General features: G+C 39.5%; 1 protein-coding gene across 4 annotated transcripts in view; it reads left to right on the forward strand.

Moving 5' to 3' along the window:
* TMEM241 (transmembrane protein 241) overlaps window positions 1-22,403 on the forward strand; it is a 120,367-nt gene that overhangs the window by 1,603 nt on the left and 96,361 nt on the right. For 3 of the 4 annotated variants that reach the window (XM_065932462.1, XM_065932461.1, XM_065932464.1), the window contains exons 2-3: window positions 4,975-5,021; window positions 17,975-18,052. In XM_065932462.1, coding sequence (XP_065788534.1) covers window positions 4,975-5,021; window positions 17,975-18,052 — 125 coding nt within the window. Of the gene's footprint in view, window positions 1-2,203; window positions 2,337-4,974; window positions 5,022-17,974; window positions 18,053-22,403 lie in introns of those variants that run through there. The other variant, XM_065932463.1, reaches the window with a different exon arrangement.

Below are 22,403 nucleotides of genomic sequence, written 5' to 3' on the forward strand. Positions count from 1 at the left end.
CAGCAAGACTGCAGGGCTTGGGGTGGAATGGAAGAGTGTGAGTAGGTGCTGGTCTTCAGAAAATGTGCAGATTATAACCTAGAAAGGTCGGTAGATGCTCTGCTCCGGAATCTTAGAGACAGGCAGAGATGGCAGAGGACAGCCTTATAGCAGGAGTCACGTTTTGGTAGCTGCGCTGGACAAAGCGAGGCGTGCCAGCTGGCTCCCCTGCCTTGCACAGCGGACAGAAATGAATAGTCTCAGAGGACACGCAGGCTTTCCTTCAGACAAGGAAGAGAGAGGGCAGGCTGTGGGGACAAGGAAAGTTTCTTTATCCTGAGTTGGAATTCCAGGTTAGAACAGAGTTTGTGAGTTAACAATCCTAATGGTTGTGTCTCAACAGTTAAGGTATATACTTGATGCCACCAACTATGTGCTCCTTAAAAGGGAAGATAGAAATTTACAATATTTACAACTTACATTTACAAATATTATTAATAGGAAAAATGTGGTTTACCAACAACAGCATGTTGTTGTGTGTTACTTTTTTGTTTGTTTGTTTAGTCCTATATTATTAAATAGTTCTTGAATGGGGTAATGGCCATTTTGCTGTGAAGTGGAATAAGTACAATGTTTACAAGATTTAGTTTCAGTTTTTACTCCTATCATCTCTGCTGATAAACTCATGGTGCTCAGCTGAGATGAGCTAGTTTAGAATTTGTACTCCCTAAGCACGTGGAATTAGCAGATTCTCAGTCTCTAAAGGGAACAGAATTAAAATTCTTTACTCTTTATTATTGAAATTAGTTGTCAATTTTGAAAGTAACTGTTTCAAGCAATCAACAAATATTCAATAACTACTTACAACATTCCTAAAGTCCTGTGGGGGAAGAAAAAAACTATGAGATATAGTTGGAGAGATAACATATTCACATAACAATGTTGAATGACAATGCAACACTTCTGTCTCAAAAGAGTGCATGATTAATTGCCACATGACAGCTATAGACAGTGAATGTTTCAGGATTCTTTGCTGGTTGGAGAAATCTGGAAAGGCTGCATGGAGGAGGTGCTACCAAATTAGACAACCAATTTGGAGAGAAGCTATAAAGCTAGTTTAGCTGGGATGAACAGCATAAAACTAGGTATAGGGGTAGGAAAGTCTATTATATGTTTAGTGATGACAGCATTTTCCTAGGTATTCTATAATGGGGTGTTATGGATATAGGTCGGTTAGGTTCGATTGGGACACAGTGATTTTTGAATCCTATGCAACCCTTGCCATTTTCCTTCTTTCTTTCTTTTTTTGACTGCACCATGTGACTTATGGGGTCTTAGTTCCCCCAACAGGGACTGAACCTGGGCCATTGGCATTGAAAGCCTGGAGTCCAAACCACTGGACTGCTAGGTAATTGCTGGTTGCCATTTCTAACAACAAATATTTTGTTTTGTTCCCTTTACTGCACAATTGTTTTTTAAATTGATATAAAGAGTTGGACACGAATGAACTGAACTGAATGTTCTGACTATAAAAGATAAAGGGAGAATAATTTTTAATAAAATGTATATTCTTGATTGCATTCAGATAAGGTATCCCAAGCAGTAGGAAGAAAATAGAATGGTGGCTCCCATTCCCAGAGGCCCAGGGGGAAGCTCTTCCCTGGGTGTCGAGTTTCAGTTTCGCAGGATGCAAAAGTTCTAGAAATCTGTTGCACAACAATGTGCATGTAATTAACACTACTATACACTTAAAAATGGTTTAAATGGTTATATAGCAAATTATATGTTGATGTTTTTAATACAATAAAAATGTGAATTTTAATATGTAAATATATCTGAGTGGATTTCTTTTCATTTAGTTTGCTCAGGATTCAGTGGGCTAGCTCTGAACATTTTTCTGTCGGTGTTAATAGACTGTTGTGAATTGTTCTGCCAGCTGCTTTTCTCTCCTCTTACACCATTTTCTACCTTTTTACAAGGAGTACCCGCTCTTGCTCTACAGGTGGTCACAGCCCTGCTGCTGCTGCGGCTGCCGCTAAGTAGCTTCGGCCTTAGTGAACCTTAGTCCTCCCTCCACATCTTGGGGAGCTGGCCCCTCCCACCGCGAGCCTGGGAGTTCTTGAGGAGGCGCGGCCCCTTTAAGAGGCGGGCACCGGGGGCGGTCGCTGCGCCGATTGGCGGAGCTCGCAGCCACGTGGCGGTCCTGGCAGCAAGGGCTGTGGCCCGGTTCTGGTGGCGGCAGTGGGGCTTCTAGGGGGTCCCTGGGAAGGGGCGCAAGTTAGCAGATGTGCGTGAAAAAGTGTCTGGTCGGCCTCACGTTTTGTACCTGCTACCTGGCTTCTTACCTCACGAACAAGGTGAGGAGGGGCGGGTGCGGGGTGGTGATGATTGCCCGTGGGGGATCTGAGTTCCCAAATCGTGTGTGGACCAAATACTGCCTCCCGATTTTTATCTGATTTGTTCCTGATGGTGATGGAGAAGAAAACAACTCTGCACGATGCTCTTTTAGAAGGAAGATTTGTTGGACGGTACTGTCCTCGTTTCTCGTGCTATCATACATTCTTTACATCTACTGGGAAACTGGGTTTTTGATTGGTGAATTCCCAGGAACTTAATTTTTGGATATGTGGGCTACTTTTTTGGGAAGGGGAAAGCTGTTGGCCCCTGTTCCCTCTAGGAGGAAGAGTGGAAGAAATCATGCACGTTTTGCTTTCTCTTCTAAACATACCCCTGCCCCAGAACCACCAAGATTCCAGAAGCCTTTAAATACAAGATATCAGTCCATCTCCATCTCTGCCTCACACCACTGATTCTCAAACCTATTTTTCTTGTGACTCCATCCCAGGCATTTCGAATATATTTAAGAGTTTTTCGTGAAATTATTAAAAAATAAAACGTAAACCTAATTTTGTTTAATGTCATAAAACCCTTTTGATGAAAAGTCAGAAAAGCAGTGGTACCGTGTTTTTGTTTTGTTAGGAGGGAGCCTTGGGTTTGGCACTAGGTAGAGAAATGTTAGATCCCTGTGAGCTAGGGTGGGATATCACCCCTTATCCTGGACTCTGGGGTAGATGCCAAGCCAAAGTGATGATGGGGGCTTAGGACCACCTTTCCCCAGCGTAGGGTCTCTACCACTCTCTCTTCACTCCCCCTTGTGGGGGGAAAAAAAAGCAAACCTAAAACCCTCTTTCTCTAGAAAAGAACTACTAGCAAATAGCAATGAATGAGCGTTTATTGTCTTCATGGAGGTTGTTCAGGATGATGCAAGACATGGTCCAGATGCTAACATAATCCTTCCCCTGTCTCAATGTTACAAATAAAATATCAGAGGAAAGTGCAGAGGAACATATTGACTTAACGTGAGTAAATAGGCTTCAAAGAAGAATGAAGGTCCATCTCTAGGATATATACACCAGAGCATAGGCAGGTAACTATACTGTAACATTTAGAAATTCATACACGGGGAATTACAGGTTGATTAATCCATGGGGGAAAAAAATAGAAATGTAAGCTTGTATAACACCAGTCTATTGCGCTTTTCCGGAGAAGGCAATGGCACCCCACTCCAGTACTCTTGCCTGGAAAATCCCATAAATGAAGGAGCCTGGTGGGCTGCAGTCAATGGGGTCACTAAGAATTGGACACGACTGAACGACTTCACTTTCACTTTTCACTTTCATGCATTGGACAAGGAAATGGTAACCCACTCCAGTGTTCTTGCCTGGAGAATCCCAGGGATGTGGGAGCCTGGGCTACCATATATGGGGTCACTAAGAGTCGGACATGACTGAAGTGACTTAGCAGCAGCAGCAGCAGCATTGCGCTTTTTAGATCATGTGAAGAATCAGTGGTGTCCTTGCTTAAAGCCATTTAATGGTCTTTAGGCTTTTAAAAAATTCCTTAAGTGTTCCATCATAGAAAAAATAGAAAAAGATACCCAGAAAGACAAAATACAGTTCTCCTGTTCATAATGTGCTGTAAATTTGGTTAAAAGACATAAGAGAAATACAAGTTGATCTTAGTTGAATTGGCTTAAAAAAAAAAAAAAAAAAAACCCTTAAAAAACACACCTAATGTGTTAGATACCTGAGCAGAATTAGTTAGAAAAAAAATCCTAAGAATGAAAAACCAAACAAAAGTGGAAGGAAAACAAAGGAAAGAATGAATAGGATGACAAACACAGAAGGCAGTGAATTTTTAGATAAACTGGGCAATACATCTACTTTATCAAGTGGATACTCCGAGAAAAGCAACTGTGTTCAGGGGTTTTTCCAGTTTTCTCTGGAGTTGCCACAGTTATAGCATGGCACTTGCAAGGTCTGGGAATGCTGAGAGGAATCAGCTGGCCACAGTATCTGGCCCAGCTGTTGTATGTTCCACTTTGTTCCATCCCCAGCTGAGAGGTGGTCAGGCTTCTGGTGACCCTGGGGAAAGCAGCTTCCCTCACCCCCTTTTTAAAAAATTTTACTGGAGTATAGTTGTTTTACAATGTTGTATTGGGTTCAATTGTACAGTGAAGTCATTGAGTTATACATATGCTCATTTCTTTTTCAGCTTCTTTTTTCGTATAGGTAATCATAGAATACGGAGTAGAGTTCCCTGGACTCTACAGTAGGTCCTTGCTGGTTGTCTATTGCATATATATGTATATGTTAATCCCAAGCCCTGATTTATCCCTCTTCCACAGGTTTCTCTTTTCAATATCTGTAAGTCTGTTTTTGTTTTATAGGTTCATTTGTCATTAAAAAAAATTACATTCCACATGAGTGATAGCATATAATACTTGTCTCTCTGACTTCACTTAGCCCCTCTCTTTAGTATAAATTGGAAGATCATTGTTTTTCCACACTGTGTGATTTCTTTGGGGAGGAATAAGAAAGGCCTTTTTGAAACTTGAGTGTATTTATGTTTCTTTAGTAGGGATTTCCTTGATTATATGGTCTATCAATTCTCTATAATTTGAAAATGTCCATTAATTTGATATTTGTTTTTCAGTATGTCCTGTCTGTCTTGAAATTTACCTACCCTACGTTATTCCAAGGGTGAGTATCTTTTATATACATTTGTAGGAAATGTCCAATTAGCATCATTAAAATATTTTTAATGACTGCATAGATTTTTTCATTAGATAGACATACTGTAATTTATTTAGTCGTTCTATTCATGGCATTTAAATTGTGCCCTCTTTGGGGGGTATAAACACAACAATATTTTCAGACTTTTTTTGCATTTAAATCTGCCAAATTTCTATTTCTTGGAACTAAGTTCCTGTATAAGAAGTTTAGATTAAAAAACATGAACTTCTTTAGTCATCTGCTTGAATATTAAAAATTTCTTTTTCAGAATTGTTTTATCAATTTACATTGTAACCTAGCCTGTGTGTGAAAGTTTCTATGATATTTTGAGTTGTGCTCAGAGTATGGCTCATTTTTTTCCCCTCTCTGCTAATTTCATGAGCAAAAAATAATAGCACATTGCTTTGTCTTACCATTTCTTAGATTATTTGTGAAGTTGGATGTTATCCACTTGTATCTCTTTTTTCAGTGAATTGTGTTTTTGTGCCTTTTATCTTTTTTTTTTATGATTTATTTATTTTAAATTGAAGGATAATTGCTTTACAATATTGCATCGGTTTCTTATCCTTTTACTGCCCTTTTATTTTTACTAGGGTTTTAGTATTTTCTTATTAATTTAATGAATTCTTCATATTTTAAGGATGTCAACAACTTTTTTGGTCATAGTTATTGAAATTTCTTTTTTTTTCAATTTATTCTTTGCCATTTCGTTTATAATTATTTTGATTATTTGGGCTTTTTAAGTGACATTATAGACAATTCATTGTTTGAACATAGGAATGAAGCAGCAGAGAGAAACACAGATGAATCCAGAATGTGGTCTTGTAAACTAAGGGACACTGTTAGAAAGAAGACAGAAAATGGTGTAGAGTCAGGTCAGTAGAGTCGATACTGGAGCCACAGCATGGAGTGCTCTGGTGCTCACATTTCCCCCTTTTACCTTAACCACCCTCCCCCCAGCTTTTTAAAAAAATATTTTATTTTTATATTGATTGTTTCTTTTGTGATAGCTACCATTGCTTTTAGGGGCTTCCCAGGTGGCACTAGTGGTAAAGAACCTGCCAGCCAATGCAGGAGACATAGAGATATGGGTTTGATCCCTGGGTCAGGAAGATTCCCCTGGAGGACAGCATAGCAACCTACCCCAGGATTCTTGCCTGGGAAATCCCATGGACAGAGGAGCCTGGGGGGCTACAGTCCATGGGGTCATACAGTGTTGGACATGACTGAAGTGACTTAGCATGCACCATTGCTTTTATACTTATTCTTCATCACTATATCATATAGATATTCACCTATATGTCGCTAAACCTTTTTTTAAATTCTTAATTATTATCTGTTTATTTTAGTGTATGGTTCAATGTGAAGAAATCATTCCCCCCTCATGGCTTTTATTTATGCTAGCCCCGTTTATTATATTTTGTTGTATAATCCTTCATTTTTCTTTTAGGTTGTTAATATCATATGTGAGGTCATTTTCCTAGGGTCTGTTTTTGAGCGCTTATTTGTCAGCTTTTATGAAAAGGGGCTAGTGCTAAATTGTTTTCATTATTATAGTATTTAAATATGTGGTAGAGCATACCATCCCTCATTCTCCTCTTCCTTTTTTTTTTTTTTAAAGTATCACAAATGGATACAGAACAGCAGGGATAGACATCTTAATATCAGTTAAGGTTGAATTCAAGACAAAAAGTATTAAGTAAACAAAGAAATATGTGTTACAGTGCTAAGCAATGCAGTTCAAAATGAAACGCATTTTGACGCATTGTAACGCTAGAACATGGAGTTCAAAATGCAAATGAAATAGGGATGAATATCTGTCAACCAAACAACAGAGCATCATCTTCTGTCAAATAAAAATGGCAAGAATATTAGGGATAAATAGAAAGATACTACTAATAGGAGACAAACTTACTACTATTTTTTCCCATGACAGATCAATTGGACAAACAAAAAACTAGAAAAAAATATTTCATAAATAGTGCAATTAATAAATATCAGACTCAGTATCTTGAAAATAGAGGTTATGCCCCCCTTTAAAATGCCCATAGAATATCCACCATGAATAAAGCATCAATTATTTCCAAAAAAGTCGCAATTATACAGTCCCAATGCAGTAAAACTAGATCTCTACCTCAAAAACAAAAGTCCTACCTACAAAGGGCTCTTGAACATATAAAAAGATATTCTTCATTCATGAGAAAGTATAATTTTATATTGTGTTGAGATATATTTTTACTAACAAGATTTGAAAAATAAAATTTTAAAATTTGATAATATAGTGTTGATGAGGATGTAGAAAGAAGGTAGGTGCTCTAGGGACTTCCCTGGTGGTTCAGTGGTTAAGACTTTGCCTTCCAATGCAGGAGGTGTGGGTTTGATCCCTGGTTGGGGAGATAAGATTCCACATGCCTCTTGGCCAAAAAGTCAAAACCTGAAAAAACAGGATCAATATTGTAACAAATTTAATAAAGACTTTAAAAATGGTCCACAGCAAAACAAGCAATAAAAAAAATCAGGTACTCTCATGCTCTCATGCATTGATTATAGGTGGAAAACTGTTGATGTTGATAATTGGCACAATGTCAGTGATTGGCATTTTGGTAGAATATAGAAATATGGCAATGGTTTGAATTCTTTAATCCAGCAATTCCGCTTCTGGGAATCTACCTGACAGATTTACTTGCATTTATGTAAACAAAATATGTGCAGGGATATACATGTGAAACATTACAGCCATTTGTGACAAGCATTTTTAATCAGCCTAATTTTCATCTATATAAAATCAATTAAATAAATTATATTGTATTCCTTGTGGAATACCATTCAAGCGTTAAAAAGAAGTAAGAAAACTTGTGTATTGAAAAGGAGAGATCTTCAAGTTCTCTCCAAAACAGTGTAGTATACTACCAACTTCTAGGAATGTATGTATGTTTTCCTCATTTTAAAAAAAGGTTGGGAATTCCCTGGTGGTCCACTGGTTAGGATTCAGTGCTTTCACTGCTGTGGCCCAGTATTCAGTCCCTGGTCTGAAAAATAAGGTCTTAAAGCTGCATGGTGCAGAAAAAAAAAAAAAAAAAAATCATTAGAGGACTTCCCAGTGGTCCAGTGGTTAAGACTGTGTCTGCCAATGCTAGGGGTGCGGGTTTGATTCCTGGTCATGTGGCTAAGACCCCACATGCTTCCCAGCCAAAACATGAAACAGAGGCAATATTGTAACAAATTCAATAAAGACTTTAAAAATAGTCCACATCAAAAAAGTCTTAAAAAGGTGAAGACCCTAGTAAGACTGGTTACCATAGGGAAAGATGGACATGGTGCATAGATTTTTCACCACTTACTGTTTTATGCTTTTGAATTTTTTGTCCTTTATAATATTATCACCAATATGTTGTTGCAGGTGAACTTTACAATCACTGTCAAGTTTCTCGCTAATAGTTCATAGCAAAAATTTTAAAAGATATCATTCATGATTGTGTATATTTTGGTCAATAAAGCTGGGATATTGTTTTCTCCTTTTCTGACCCTGATTGTCCTTTCACTTCTGTCCAGGTTGGGGGACTTAGGGAATTTAGGTGGGAAAGGATGTTGTGGTCACCTGAATTGCTTTTTACCCTCCTCCTCTGTGGGCTTCCCCCAAGGCTCAGTGGTAAAGAATCCACCTGCCAAGTAGGTGATGCAGGTACGAAGGTTTGACCCCTGGGTCAGGAAGATCCCCTGGAGAGGGAAAGGGCAACCCACTCCAGTATTCTTGCCTGGGAAATCCCATGGACAGAGGAGCCTGGCCGGCTACAGTCCATGGGGTGGCATAATAGTTGGACATGACTGAGCAGTTCAACAACAGCAAGAAGCTTTGCTGGAGCCACTCTCTCACCTGTGAGCCATTGTCCATTCTGGGCCTCCTACTTCGAACAGGCATCTGCTCAGATTTATTGGCTTGGCCAAAAAGTCCATTCGGGTTTTCATACCATTGTATGGGGGAACCCGAATGAAGTTTTTGGCCAACCCAATAGTTTCTCTAGGAAAACTTACTCAGCTCCCTAGACTAGATTAATTGTTCCCTGCTAGGGTGTTTCGTGCTACCTGGTACTTTTCCCCTTAGGACTTTATCACACCTTATTGTATTTACCGGTTCATTCACTTACTTCCCACTACACTAGGGTTCCTCTGCCTCAGCACTATTGACATTTTGATCTGGTTAACTCTTGTGGGAGGCTGTCCAACATGTTACAAGGTGTTTGGCAGTGTCCTGGCTTCTACTTACCAGATGCCAGTAGCAATTCTTCCCCCACCCCTAGCAGTGACAACCATAAATGTCTCCAGATACTGCCAAGTGTCCCCTGGGGGGAAGATCCAAACGATCGAGATCCACTGCCCTAGACCAAGCTGTTGGAGGACACGACTCCATGTATTTCCACGCTGCCTGGTGGAGTCATTGAAGGCTCCACAAGGGAGACATAAAACCTGGATCTTATAGGATGGGCAGGTGTCCACCAACACAGAGGAGATGGGAAGATGTTATGGGTCAAGAGGACCACATGTGCAGACTCTAAGAAGTGTGAAAAACCTGGCACGTTGCCGAGGCTGTGGCCAGTTCAGTGGAGCTGGAATGTGGCTGCCACTGGCAGATAAACAGGAGCTGACCCTGGGAGAGGTGGCTGCAGGTCCTGAGAGGCTTGTGTGTCCCATACAAGTGATTTTGTCCTTTAGGCCAGGGGATCTCCACTGTCATGTCCCAATGGGTGGATGTGTTGTAATCACCTCTGGAGGTGAGATGTCTCAAGTCATAACTACAAATAAAATGTTTTGAAATTTATGAATGACTCACCAAAAATAGAGTAAAAGCAGTTGCTGCAGAACAGGATAAAGTTGTGCCTATAGTACCTGTCACTCATTTGGCACTCGGTCATGTCTGACTCTGCTATCCCATGGACTGTAGCCAGCCAACCTCCTCTGACCATGGAATTCTCCAGGCAAGAATACTGGAGTGGATTGCTATTCCCTACTCCAGGGGATCTTCCCGACCTAGGGATTGAACCTGGGTCTCCAGCATTGCAGGCAGCTTCCTTACCATCCATATAATACCATATACCCAAGACCATATAATACCCATCATTCATTTGGTGTTTTGCTGTGCTGTCTGTACTGGGAGGGGAGGGGTGCTTATTTTGTCACCTGTGCCCCCTACCTGAACTTTGCACTTGAGGAAATGTGTCTCCTGAGAACTTCATGACCCCAGGTGTGTTGGCGTAGCAAGGGGGCTGAGAGCTGCTACCTATGGCATCAGGAGGAATCAACTGTTCTTAAAACAAGGGAGGAGCACAATTAGGTTTGCATTTTAGAACAAACCCTTTGGCTGCAGCATGGAAAATAGACAGTGCAGGGCAACCCTGGAGAGAAAGGGGACTCATTTAGAAACTGATGCTGTGATCTAGATGTGGAATGATGGGAGGCTGAATTAGGCAGAGGGATGGAAGGGAAGGCTTCAGGTTTCAGAGCTGTTATGGGGTAAAGTCAATAGGATTTTGTAGGTAGATGAGGGAGGTGATGGCAGAGGAGGGCTAGGATGATATCTAGGTTTCTGGTTTGGCTGATTAGGAATAGTAGGAGGATGACCAGGATGGGGAAGGTGAAATTCCAGGTTATGTTTTCTTTTTTTTTTTTTTAATTTTTGCTTTTCTTTTTTTTTTTTTTCTCCCATTTATTTTTATTAGTTGGAGGCTAATTACAGTGTTGTGGTGGTTTTTGCCATACATTGACATGAATCAGCCATGGATTCCCCATCCCGATCCCCCTCCCACCTCCCTCTCCACCCGATTCCTCTGGGTCTTCTCAGTGCACCAGCCCTGAGCACTTGTCTCATGCATCCAACCTGGGCTGGTGATCTGTTTCACTCTTGATAACATACATGTTTCAATGCTGTTCTCTCAAAACATCCCACCCTCGTCTTCTCCCACAGAGTCCAAAAGTCTGTTCTGTACATCTGTGTCTCTTTTTCTGTTTTGCATATAGGGTTATCGTTACCATCTTTCTAAATTCCATATATATACCTTAGTATACTGTATCGGTCTTTATCTTTCTGGCTTACTTCATTCTGTATAATGGGCTCCAGTTTCATCCACCTTATTAGAACTGATTCAAATGAATTCTTTTTAATGGCTGAGTAATATTCCATGGTGTATATGTACCACAGCTTCCTTATCCATTCGTCTGCTGATGGCCATCTAGGTTGCTTCCATGTCCTGGCTATTATAACAGTGCTGCGATGAACACTGGAGTGCACGTGTCTCTTTCAGATCTGGTTTCCTTGGTGTGTATGCCCAGAAGTGGGATTGCTGGGTCATATGGCAGTTCTATTTCCAGTTTTTTAAGAAATCTCCACACTGTTCTCCATAGCGGCTGTATTAGTTTGCATTCCCACCAACGGTGTAAGAGAGTTCCCTTTTCTCCACACCCTCTCCAGCATTTATTGCTTGTAGACTTTTGGATAGCAGCCATCCTGACTGGCGTGTAATGGTACCTCATTGTGGTGTTGATTTGCATTCCTCTGATAATGAGTGATGTTGAGCATCTTTTCATGTGTTTGCTAGCCCTCTGTATGTCTTCTTTGGAGAAATGTCTGTTTAGTTCTTTGGCCCATTTTTTGATTGGGTCATTTATTTTTCTGGAATTGAGCTTCAGGAGTTGCTTGTATATTTTTGAGATTAATCCTTTGTCTGTTGCTTCATTTGCTATTATTTTCTCCCAATCTGAGGGCTGTCTTTTCACCTTGCTTATAGTTTCCTTTGTAGTGCAAAAGCTCTTAAGTTTCATTAGGTCCCATTTGTTTAGTTTTGCTTTTATTTCCAATATTCTGGGAGGTGGGTCATAGAGGATCCTGCTGTGATTTATGTCAGAGAGGGTTTTGCCTATGTTCTCCTCTAGGAGTTTTATAGTTTCTGGTCTTACATTTCGATCTTTAATCCATTTTGAGTTTACTTTTGTGTATGGTGTTAGAAAGTGTTCTAGTTTCATTCTTTTACAAGTGGTTGACCAGTTTTCCCAGCACCACTTGTTAAAGAGGTTGTCTTTTTTCCATTGTATATCCTTGCCTCCTTTGTCAAAGATAAGGTGTCCATAGGTTCGTGGATTTATCTCTGGGCTTTCTATTCTGTTCCATTGATCTATATTTCTGCCTTTGTGCCAGTACCACACTGTCTTGATGACTGTGGCTTTGTAGCATAGTCTGAAGTCAGGCAGGTTGATTCCTCCAGTTCCATTCTTCTTTCTCAAGATTACTTTGGCTATTCGAGGTTTTTTGTATTTCTATACAAATTGTGAAATTATTTGTTCTAGTTCTGTGAAAAATACCGTTGGTAGCTTGATAGGGATTGCATTGAATCTATAGATTGCTTTGGGTAGTATAGTCATTTTGACAATATTGATTCTTCCAATCCATGAACACGGTATATTTCTCCATCTGTTTGTGTCCTCTTTGATTTCTTTCATCAGTGTGTTATAGTTTTCTATGTATAGGTCTTTTGTTTCTTTAGGTAGATATACTCCTAAATATCTTATTCTTTTTGTTGCAATGGTGAATGGTATAGTTTCTTTAATCTCTCTTTCTGTTTTCTCATTGTTAGTGTGTAGGAATGCAAGGGATTTCTGTGTGTTAATTTTATATCCTGCAACTTTACTATATTCGTTGATTAGCTCTAGTAATTTTCTGGTAGAGTCTTTAGGGTTTTCTATGTAGAGGATAATGTCATCTGCAAACAGCGAGAGTTTCACTTCTTCTTTTCCTATCTGGATTCCTTTTACTTCTTTTTCTGCTCTGATTGCTGTGGCCAAAACTTCCAAAACTATGTTGAATAGTAGTGGTGAGAGTGGGCACCCTTGTCTTGTTCCTGATTTTAGGAAATTGAAATGCTTTCAATTTTTCACCATTGAGGGTAATGCTTGCTGTGGGTTTGTCATATATAGCTTTTATTATGTTGAGGTATGTTCCTTCTATTCCTGTTTTCTGGAGAGTTTTAATCATAAATGGATGTTGAATTTTGTCAAAGGCTTTTTTTGCATGTATTGAGATAATCATATGGTTTTTATCTTTCAATTTGTTAATGTGGTGTATTACGTTGATTGTTTGCAGATATTAAAGAATCCTTGCATTCCTGGAATAAAGCCCACTTGGTCATGCTGTATGATTTTTTAAATATGTTGTTGGATTCTGTTTGCTAAAATTTTGTTAAGGATTTTTGCATCTATGTTCATCAGTGATATTGGCCTATAGTTTTCTTTTTTTGTGGCATCTTTGTCTGGTTTTGGAATTAGGGTGATGGTGGCCTCATAGAATGAGTTTGGAAGTTTACCTTCTTCTGCACTTTTCTGGAAAAGTTTGAGTAAGATAGGTGTTAGCTCTTCTCTAAATTTTTGGTAGAATTCAGCTGTGAAGCCATCTGGTCCTGGGCTTTTGTTTGCTGGAAGATTTCTGATTACAGTTTCAATTTCCTTGCTTGTGATGGGTCTGTTAAGATCTTCTATTTCTTTGTGGCTGAGTTTTGGAAAGTTATACTTTTCTAAGAATTTGTCCATTTCTTTCAAGTTGTCCATTTTATTGGCATAGAGCTGCTGGTAGTAGTCTCTTATGATCCTTTGTATTTCAGTGTTGTCTGTTGTGATCTCACCCTTTTCATTTCTAATTTTGTTAATTTGGTTCTTCTCTCTTTGTTTCTTAATGAGTCTTGCTAATGGTTTGTCAATTTTGTTTATTTTTTTGAAAACCAGCTTTTAGCTTTGTTGATTTTTGCTATGGTCTCTTTAGTTTCTTTTGCATTTATTTCTGCCCTAATTTTTAAGATTTCTTTCCTTCTACTAACCCTGGGGTTCTTCATTTCTTCCTTCTCTAGTTGCTTTAGGTGTAGAGTTAGGTTATTTATTTGACTTTTTTCTTGTTTCTTGAGGTAAGCCTGTAATACTATGAACCTTCCCCTTAGCACTGCTTTCACAGTGTCCCATAGGTTTTGGGTTGTTGTGTTTTCATTTTCATTCATTTCTATGCATATTTTGATTTCTTTTTTGATTTCTTCTATGATTTGTTGGTTATTCAGAAGTGTGTTATTTAGCCTCTATATGTTTGAATTTTTAAGAATTTTTTTTCCTGTAATTGAGATCTAATCTTACTGCACTGTGGTCAGAAAAGATGACTGGAATGATTTCAATTTTTTTGAATTTACCAAGACTAGATTTATGGCCCAGGATGTGATCTATTCTGGAGAAGGTTCCGTGTGCACTTGAGAAAAAGGTGAAGTTGATTGTTTTGGGGTGAAATGTCCTATAGATATCAATTAGGTCTAGCTGGTCCGTTGTGTCATTTAAAGTTTGTGTTTCCTTGTTAATTTTCTGTTTAGTTGATCTATCCATAGTTGTGAGTGGGGTATTAAAGTCTCCCGCTATTATTGTGTTACTATTAATTTCCTCTTTCATACTCGTTAGCGTTTGCCTTACATATTGCAGTGCTCCTATGTTGGGTGCATATATATTTATAATTGTATATCTTCTTCTTGGATTGATCCTTTGATCATTATGTAGTGTCCTTCTTTGTCTCTTTTCACAGCCTTTATTTTAAAGTCTATTTTATCTATATTTTATGAGTATTGCGACTCCTGCTTTCTTTTGGTCTCCGTTTGCATGAAATATTTTTTTCCATCCCTTCACTTTTAGTCTGTATGTGTCCCTTGTTTTGAGGTAGGTCTCTTGTAGACAACATATATAGGAGTCTTGTTTTTGTATCCATTCATCCAGTCTTTGTCTTTTGGTTGGGGCATTCAACCCGCTTACATTTAAGGTAATTATTGATAGGTATGATCTCATTGCCATTTACTTTGTTGTTTTGGGTTCATGTTTATACAAGCTTTCTGTGTTTCCTGTCTAGAGAAGATCCTTTAACATTTGTTGAAGAGCTGGTTTGGTGGTGCTGAATTCTCTCAGCTTTTGTTTGTCTGTAAAGCTTTTGAATTCTCCTTCATATCTGAATGAGATCCTTGCTGGGTACAGTAATCTAGGTTGTAGGTTATTCTCTTTCATTATTTTCAGTATGTCCTGCCATTCCCTTCTGGCCTGAAGGGTTTCTATTGATAGGTCAGCTGTTATCCTTATGGGAATCCCCTTGTGTGTTCTTTGTTGTTTCTCCCTTGCTGCTTTTAATATTTGTTCTTTGTGTTTGATCTTTGTTAATTTTATTAATATGTGTCTTGGGGTGTTTTACCTTGGGTTTATCCTGTTTGGGACTCTCTGGGTTTCTTGGACCTGTGGAACTATTTCTTTCCCCATTTTAGGGAAGTTTTCAGCTATTATCTCCTCGAGTATTTTCTCATGGCCTTTCTTTTTGTCTTCTTCTGGGACTCCTATGATTCGAATGTTGGGGCGTTTCACATTGTCCCAGAGGTCCCTGAGGTTGTCCTCATTTCTTTTGATTCTTTTTTCTTTTTTCCTCTCTGCTTCATTTATTTCCACCATTTTATCTTCTACCTCACTTATCCTATCTTCTGTCTCTGTTATTCTACTGTTGTTTCCCTCCAGAGCGTTTTTGATCTCATTCATTGCATTATGCATTTTTAATTGACTCTTTTTTATTTCTTCTAGGTCCTTATTAAACATTTCTTGCATCTTCTCAATCTTTGTCTCCAGGCTGTTTATCTGTAACTCCGTTTTGTTTTCAAGATTTTGGATCATTTTTATTATCATTATTCTAAATTCTTTTTCAGGAAGATTCCCTATCTCCTCCTCTTTTGTTTGACTTGGTGGGCATTTTTCATGTTCATTTACCTGTTGGGTATTTCTCTGCCTTTTCATCTTGTTTAAATTGCTGTGTCTGGAGTGGGCTTTCTGTATTCTGGTGGTCTGTGGTTCCTTTTTATTATGGAGGTTTCACCCAGTGGGTGGGGTTGGACGATTGGCTTGTCAAGATTTCCTGGTTAGGGAAGCTTGCGTCGGTGTTCTGGTGGGTGGAGCTGGATTTCTTCTCTTTGGAGTGCAATGGAGTGTCCAGTAATGAACTTTGAGATAGTTCTTTGTTAGGCGTGACTTTGGGCAGCCTGTATATTGACGCTCAGGGCTATGTTCCTGCATTGCTGGAGAATTTGCGTGGTATGTCTTGCTCTGGAACTTATTGGCTCTTGGGTGGTGGTTGGTTTCAGTGTAGGTATGGAGGCTTTTGGATGGTCTCTTATTACTTAATGTTCCGTGTAGTCAGGAGTTTTCTGGTGTTCTCAGGTTTGGGGCTTAAGTCTCCTGCCTCTGGATTTCAGTCGTATTCTTCCAGTAGTCTCAAGACTTCTCCAACTACACAGCACTGATAATAAAACTTCTAGGTTAATGGTGAAAAGATTCTCCACCGTGAGGGACACCCAGAGAGGTTCACAGAGTTACATGAAGAAGAGGAGAGGGAGGAGGGAGATAGAGATGAGCAAGAGGAGAAAAAGGGGGACTCAAGAGGAGAGAGACAGATCTACGCAGTTCTCTGTTCCCAAAGTGTTCTCCGTAGCCCAGACACTCACAGAGATTCACAATATTGGATTTGGAAGAGAAGGGGGAGGCAGGAAATCGAGGTGATCTGAGGGAGAAAACTGATAGTCAAAAGTGGGACAGAGTAATCAACACACTCCTGAGTAAAAATGGGTACTGAATATTGGATTCTTAAATGTCCAATATTGATATCAAATACTGAAAAACAAAGATTAAAAATCTAGAGTAGAGGTTAGACTCTTAAAAATACAATATTAAAAACAAAAACACAAAAAATTTTAGAAATATATATGAAGTTCAGTTTAAAAATAGGACCTCTTCTTATTTTTTTTTGCAAGGTTATAGTGAAATGAAAATGAAAATTAAGGAGTAATAGAGGAGTAATAGAGGACTTTAAAAGAAAATAAGAGAAAAAATTAAAAACATTTTTTTCTAATTAAAAAAATAGTAAAAATATATGAAAATGAAAGTTGAGGAGTAATGGAGGAGTAATAGGGAATTTTAAAAGAAAATAAAAGATTAAAAAAAGAAAAAATTTTTAAAATTACCTTTTATATATTTTTTTAATTAAAAAAAAAGTAAAAATATATCTAGGAATTTCTCTGGGGCTGTTGCGGTCAGTGTGGGTTCGGTTCAGTTTCAAATAGCTCCCCGTTCCAGCTTACACTTCTCGATATCTATAGGCCCCTTCCGGTGCAGTCAGTGTTACCTACAGGGATTTTAATCTGTTGCACCGGTCCCTTCTGAAGCAGTTCCCTTTGTTTATTTGGCTTCTGTTTGCCAGTCTCTTCAGTGTCTAATTTCCACCCTGACACAGGCGGGCGGAGGTGGTCTCTTGTTCAGGTTCGCTTGTTCAGTCGTGCTGTGGGGAGAGAGGGGCGCTCCTTTCGAGGATGGTGGGCTGCTTTTCTGGGCGCCTGATGTCTTCTGCTAGCGGTCAGAAGTTGTTTTGTGAAGTTTGCTCAGCGTTCAAACGTTCTTTCGATGAATTTGCAGGGGAGAAAGTGGTCTCCCCGTCCTATTCCTCCGCCATCTTCTAAAGAATATCCCAGGTTATGTTTTATCATCAGGAGCTTGGGGTAGGTGTCAGGATGGCTGTATCCTGTGAGAAGGGGGGTTTGGGACTCAACAGTGCAAGGTCATGGAGACATGCTGGCTGTGGGTGAGATTGTTCAGGAAAAATCTAGATAGAATAAGAAGAGGAGAGGATCAGTGTCAGCAGGGAATGGTACAGCTGGACTCGGGGGAATAGCGGAGGTTGAGAAGGACAGGTCTAGAGCTGGGGTGATGATTAGGAGAAAGTGGTAGAAAAGAGCTGTAAGAAGGCTCATGTGTGTATTTGCTGGTCAGCACGTCTGCGGGGGTGAACCATGAGACCGCGGCACTCTTAAATTCACCCTGGCCCTCTTCCTTTTCAGGTGGCAGACACTGGTTGCTGGGCTTCTGCTTCACGTGTCATGGAAGCTGGGCTGGGTGGAGATCAACAGCCGTTCAAGGTAGAATTGCCTCTTCTGTGCTTCATGCGTGATTCATACCCTGCTTCCTTGTATGTTATTTGTATTGCATGGTGTTGCATTGGGAAATACTCATGTTTATTTGAGTTGTTTGATCTCTTAATTCCCTCCTAATCTTGAGATTCAATGGCTTTATAATCAAGTAGAACTCAAGTCGAGTTTTCCTGGTTAATGCCACTAATGTAATGTTAAAATAAATTGAGATATAAAAATTATAATGCCATATTAATTTGACTTTGTTTTAGATTATAGGCTCACTATGAGTAAGTTATTAAATCAACTTTAAATTTGGGGGACAAATTTTTTATTTTGAAATTCTTTCCTGCTTACAAAACAGTTAAAAGCAGTATAAAGAGGTTCCATACTCTTTGTTCAGGTTTCCCAATTATTGTTTTACCTTGCTTCTATGATCATTTTCTCTTAATATATACGTATATATGTATACAGTAATTTTTTCTGAATTATTTGAAAGTAAATAGCAGATTTTCTTTAATTCTAAATTGCTGAGTGTATATTTCTTAAGAGCAAGGATTTTCTCTTATATGACTAAAGGATTTTCTCTTATATGACAAAATGAGGAAATTAACACTGATACAATACTATTATCTCATTTGTAGACCAATATTTATTTTCCCAGTTTCCTTAATAATATTCTTTATAACCCTGTCCACAAAAATTCTGATCCAGGCTCCAATTCAGTCACGCATTGTTGTTACGATTCTATTAAGACCGCTTTTCAATTAGATTTAAAAGAAATGTCAAAGACTATGACATTTTTCAGCTGAAATGATCATCTGAATTGGCTATGTGAATCATAGATAAATCCTCACATAGGTAAATCCTCATAATTCTTTGAGAACATCATGCTTCACCTGAAGTGCTGTAGAAAATGAAAAGAAAATGAAGTTAAGATTTACACAAATAAGGTGAACATCCCAGTTGAATGATCAGGCCAAGTCATTTGCCTTGTGTTCCAAGTTGTCTGCCCAACTTCTCCCTGAAGATAAGCTGCTTCCTTGCTAAGTCACCCCTTGGCTTAGCATACTGGAGAAGCATTGAGAATGTGACCAGTATAAATATTAATAATTTTAGCTTCTTCTGAAAACATATAATTGGAGAGCAAAATACTGGTCTGAAGAGGTTTGACATGGGTGAGGCCCTGGGAACTTGGGTGTGGATTAATTTCCCTGACCCTATTACATCATAGTTCATATTCTGAAAGAATATCCCACATGAGATGCTTAACTAATCTGAAGGAATAGTTCATTAAGTCATACTCTTGCATTTCCATGGTAGAGTGTTCTCGACTTGATAAAATACAGAGACTTCTGGGTTTTAATAGGTGATATTGAGCACTTGTCTTATACTCCATTACTATGGTGTATATAGTTTAGTGAGAACTGGGTCTCCATTTAAACAAATGTGGGCCCTGAATTCACAAAGCCTGTGATAGTTCTATGATTTAGTTAAATAATAAAGCATTGGACTCTGAATAGTTGAATGTATTCCTCCACAGAAGCAAGATAGTTGGCTGTCAGATTATGGACTAAGGTCTACCAGGGCTGATCAACATGGATCTTCTGCTCTTCCAGTGTTCCTAACTATGATTAGCTTGTAGTTTCTGATGAGAATTATTTACTTGTTCATAATGGTCATTTAAACATTACCTTAGGGATTCCCAGGTGGTGCTAGTGGTAAAGAATCAGTCTGCCAGTGCAGGAGACTCAAGAGACATGGGTTCAATCCCTGGATTGGGAAGATCCCCTGGAGAAGGAAATGGTAACCCATTCCAGTATTCTTGCCTGGAGAATCCCATGGACAGAGGAGCTTGGCTGGCTACAGTCCATGGGGTTGCAGAGTCGGATGCTACTGATAACATTACCTTACTCATATTTGTTGAAAAGCAATACCGTTGTTCATACTTAAACATTTTGGGGTATGTAAAAGATACATAACATAAGATTACTGTTTTAAAATGGTTTTTAAGTATACAGTTCAGTGGCATTTAAGTATGTTCACAATATTGTGCAACCATTACCACCATCCATTTCCAGAACTTTTTAATCATTCCAAACAGAAACTCTGTACCCATTAAATGATAGCTCTGGCATTAAAAAAAAAAATCTTAAAAAAATATAGCTACAGGACTTCCCTCGTGATCTTGTAATTAAGACTCCATGGTTCCACTGTGGGTGGCATGTTTCCTGGTGAGGAAACCAAGACCCCACATACCTTGAAGACTGGCAAAATAAAAAATAAATAAATAGATGTTAGTTCCCCTCTCTCTCTACCACCCCTGCCCCTGGTAAATCTCTGTTACATTTTCTGTCTCTATGAATTTACCTACTCTGGTTACCTCCTTTAAATAGAGTTATATAGTATTTGTCCTTTTGTGACTGGTTTACTTCACTTGGCATAATGCCTACAAGCTTCATCTATTTGAAGATTGTGTCAACATTCTCTTCCTTGTTAAGGCTTTTCGTTGTGTACATAGACCACATTTTGTTTATATAGCACATTGTATACCACATTTGGTGTATCCATTCATCTGTTGATGAATTTCTTCATATTTTTATTGCTTTTTTTTTTTTGAGGAGGGGAAGGGGAAAATGACTAGTAGAACTTGATAAAGTCAAAGATACTCAAGATGCTTTCCTTGAAAGAAGTGGTTCTCAACAGAGAAGTTTGAAACCCACAAGACACTGTTATCCCTTGAACACACATGATGATAGATGTTTCCCATCTCAGAAGAGCCGTCATCATATTTCTTTTTAGTCCCCTTGCTAAAGCTCCCAGAGACTTTTTTTAGTTTTATCTCCTAGACTTCTTTGGTGATTTCACAGCCACATACAAGATATCAGCCCAGTTAAGCTTCTTGGCAAAGATTCTAGTGTCTTAGTGTGTAGTGGGTCTTGTAATTGATATCGGGTATCACAACTCAGAATTTCCAGTCACCCCTGGCCCTGGGCAGAGGGGTATTAGTAGGTAGCAAATGGCAGGGACCCAGGCCCAGGGCTCATGCATGGGCTGGGCGGAACTGGGTTTATATTTGCCATGGCTGCTGTTTCCTACCAGGCTTGGCTTTCTGATGATGTCAGTAGAGAACCAAAGTCCAGCTTGGCTTTCTGATGATGTCAGTAGAGAACCAAAGTCCAGCTTTGCTGTGTGACTGGGCTTGTTCGCTGTGTGACTGTGGACTTATGCAGAGATAGTAGAGGCTGGGCTCTACTCAGAAAGGAAACGACCCCAGGAAGACAGTTTGGAGTTCCCAGTGACATCATGGACATCCCCGTCACCCATGGAGTGAAAGTGAAAGTCACTCAGTCGTGTCCAACTCTTTGTGACCACATGGACTATACAGTCCATGGAATGCTCCAGGCCAGAATACTGGAGTGGATAGCCTTTCTCTTCTCCAGGGATCCTCCCAACCCAGGGATCGAACCCAGGTCTCCCACATTGTGGGTGGATTCTTTACCAGCTGAACCACAAGGGAAGCCTCTCACCCATGGAGGGCGGGTCCCAAATTAGTCCTTTTTTTTTTTTAATTGGAGGATAATTGCTTTACAATGTTGTATTGATTTCTGCTATACAACAATGTGAATCAGCCTTAAGTATACATATTATCCTCTCCCTCTTGAGCCTGCCTCCCACGTCTCCTTCCTGCCCCCCTAGGTCGTCATAGAGCACTGGGCTGAACTCCCTGTGTTATATAGCAATTTCCTACTAGCTATCTATTTTATGCATGGTAAGTATATGTATTTATCATGTGTATGGGCTTCCCAGGTGGCACTAGTGGTATAGAACCTGCCTGCCAATGCAGAAGACATAAAAGACACAGTTTTGATCCCTGGGTCAGGAAGATCCTCTAGAGGAGGGCATGGCAACCCACTCCAGTATTCTTTCCTGGAGAATCCCATGGACGGGGGAGCCTGGTGGTCTACAGTCTACAGGTTTGCAAAGAGACAGACACAACTGAAGTGACTTAGCATGCACACACCGTGTGTATATATTTCAATGCTACTCTCTCAATTCATCCCACCCTCTCCAAATTGGTCTTTAATAGCCTACGCCATTGAGAGTTCATTTAAACTGTCCTGGTAGCCGGGAACACAGGAGAATCCTAGATTCCCTCTCAAACAAGTCACAGAACTTCACACCACACTTCTTCTATTGCAGAGAGGCCATGACTGCTGTGTGGGTCAGCCTCTGGCCATGTCATGTACTGACTCCACCAACTGACCCGATGGAATCGTTCTCCTCCCAGGATGTTTGCCCAGCACCCAGTTGTTATCACCGGGTGCTGGATGATACCCTGGGAGGCTCTATCTTGGGA

Source organism: Muntiacus reevesi, chromosome 4 (assembly GCF_963930625.1).
Source record: "Muntiacus reevesi chromosome 4, mMunRee1.1, whole genome shotgun sequence".
Taxonomy (NCBI): domain Eukaryota; kingdom Metazoa; phylum Chordata; class Mammalia; order Artiodactyla; family Cervidae; genus Muntiacus; species Muntiacus reevesi.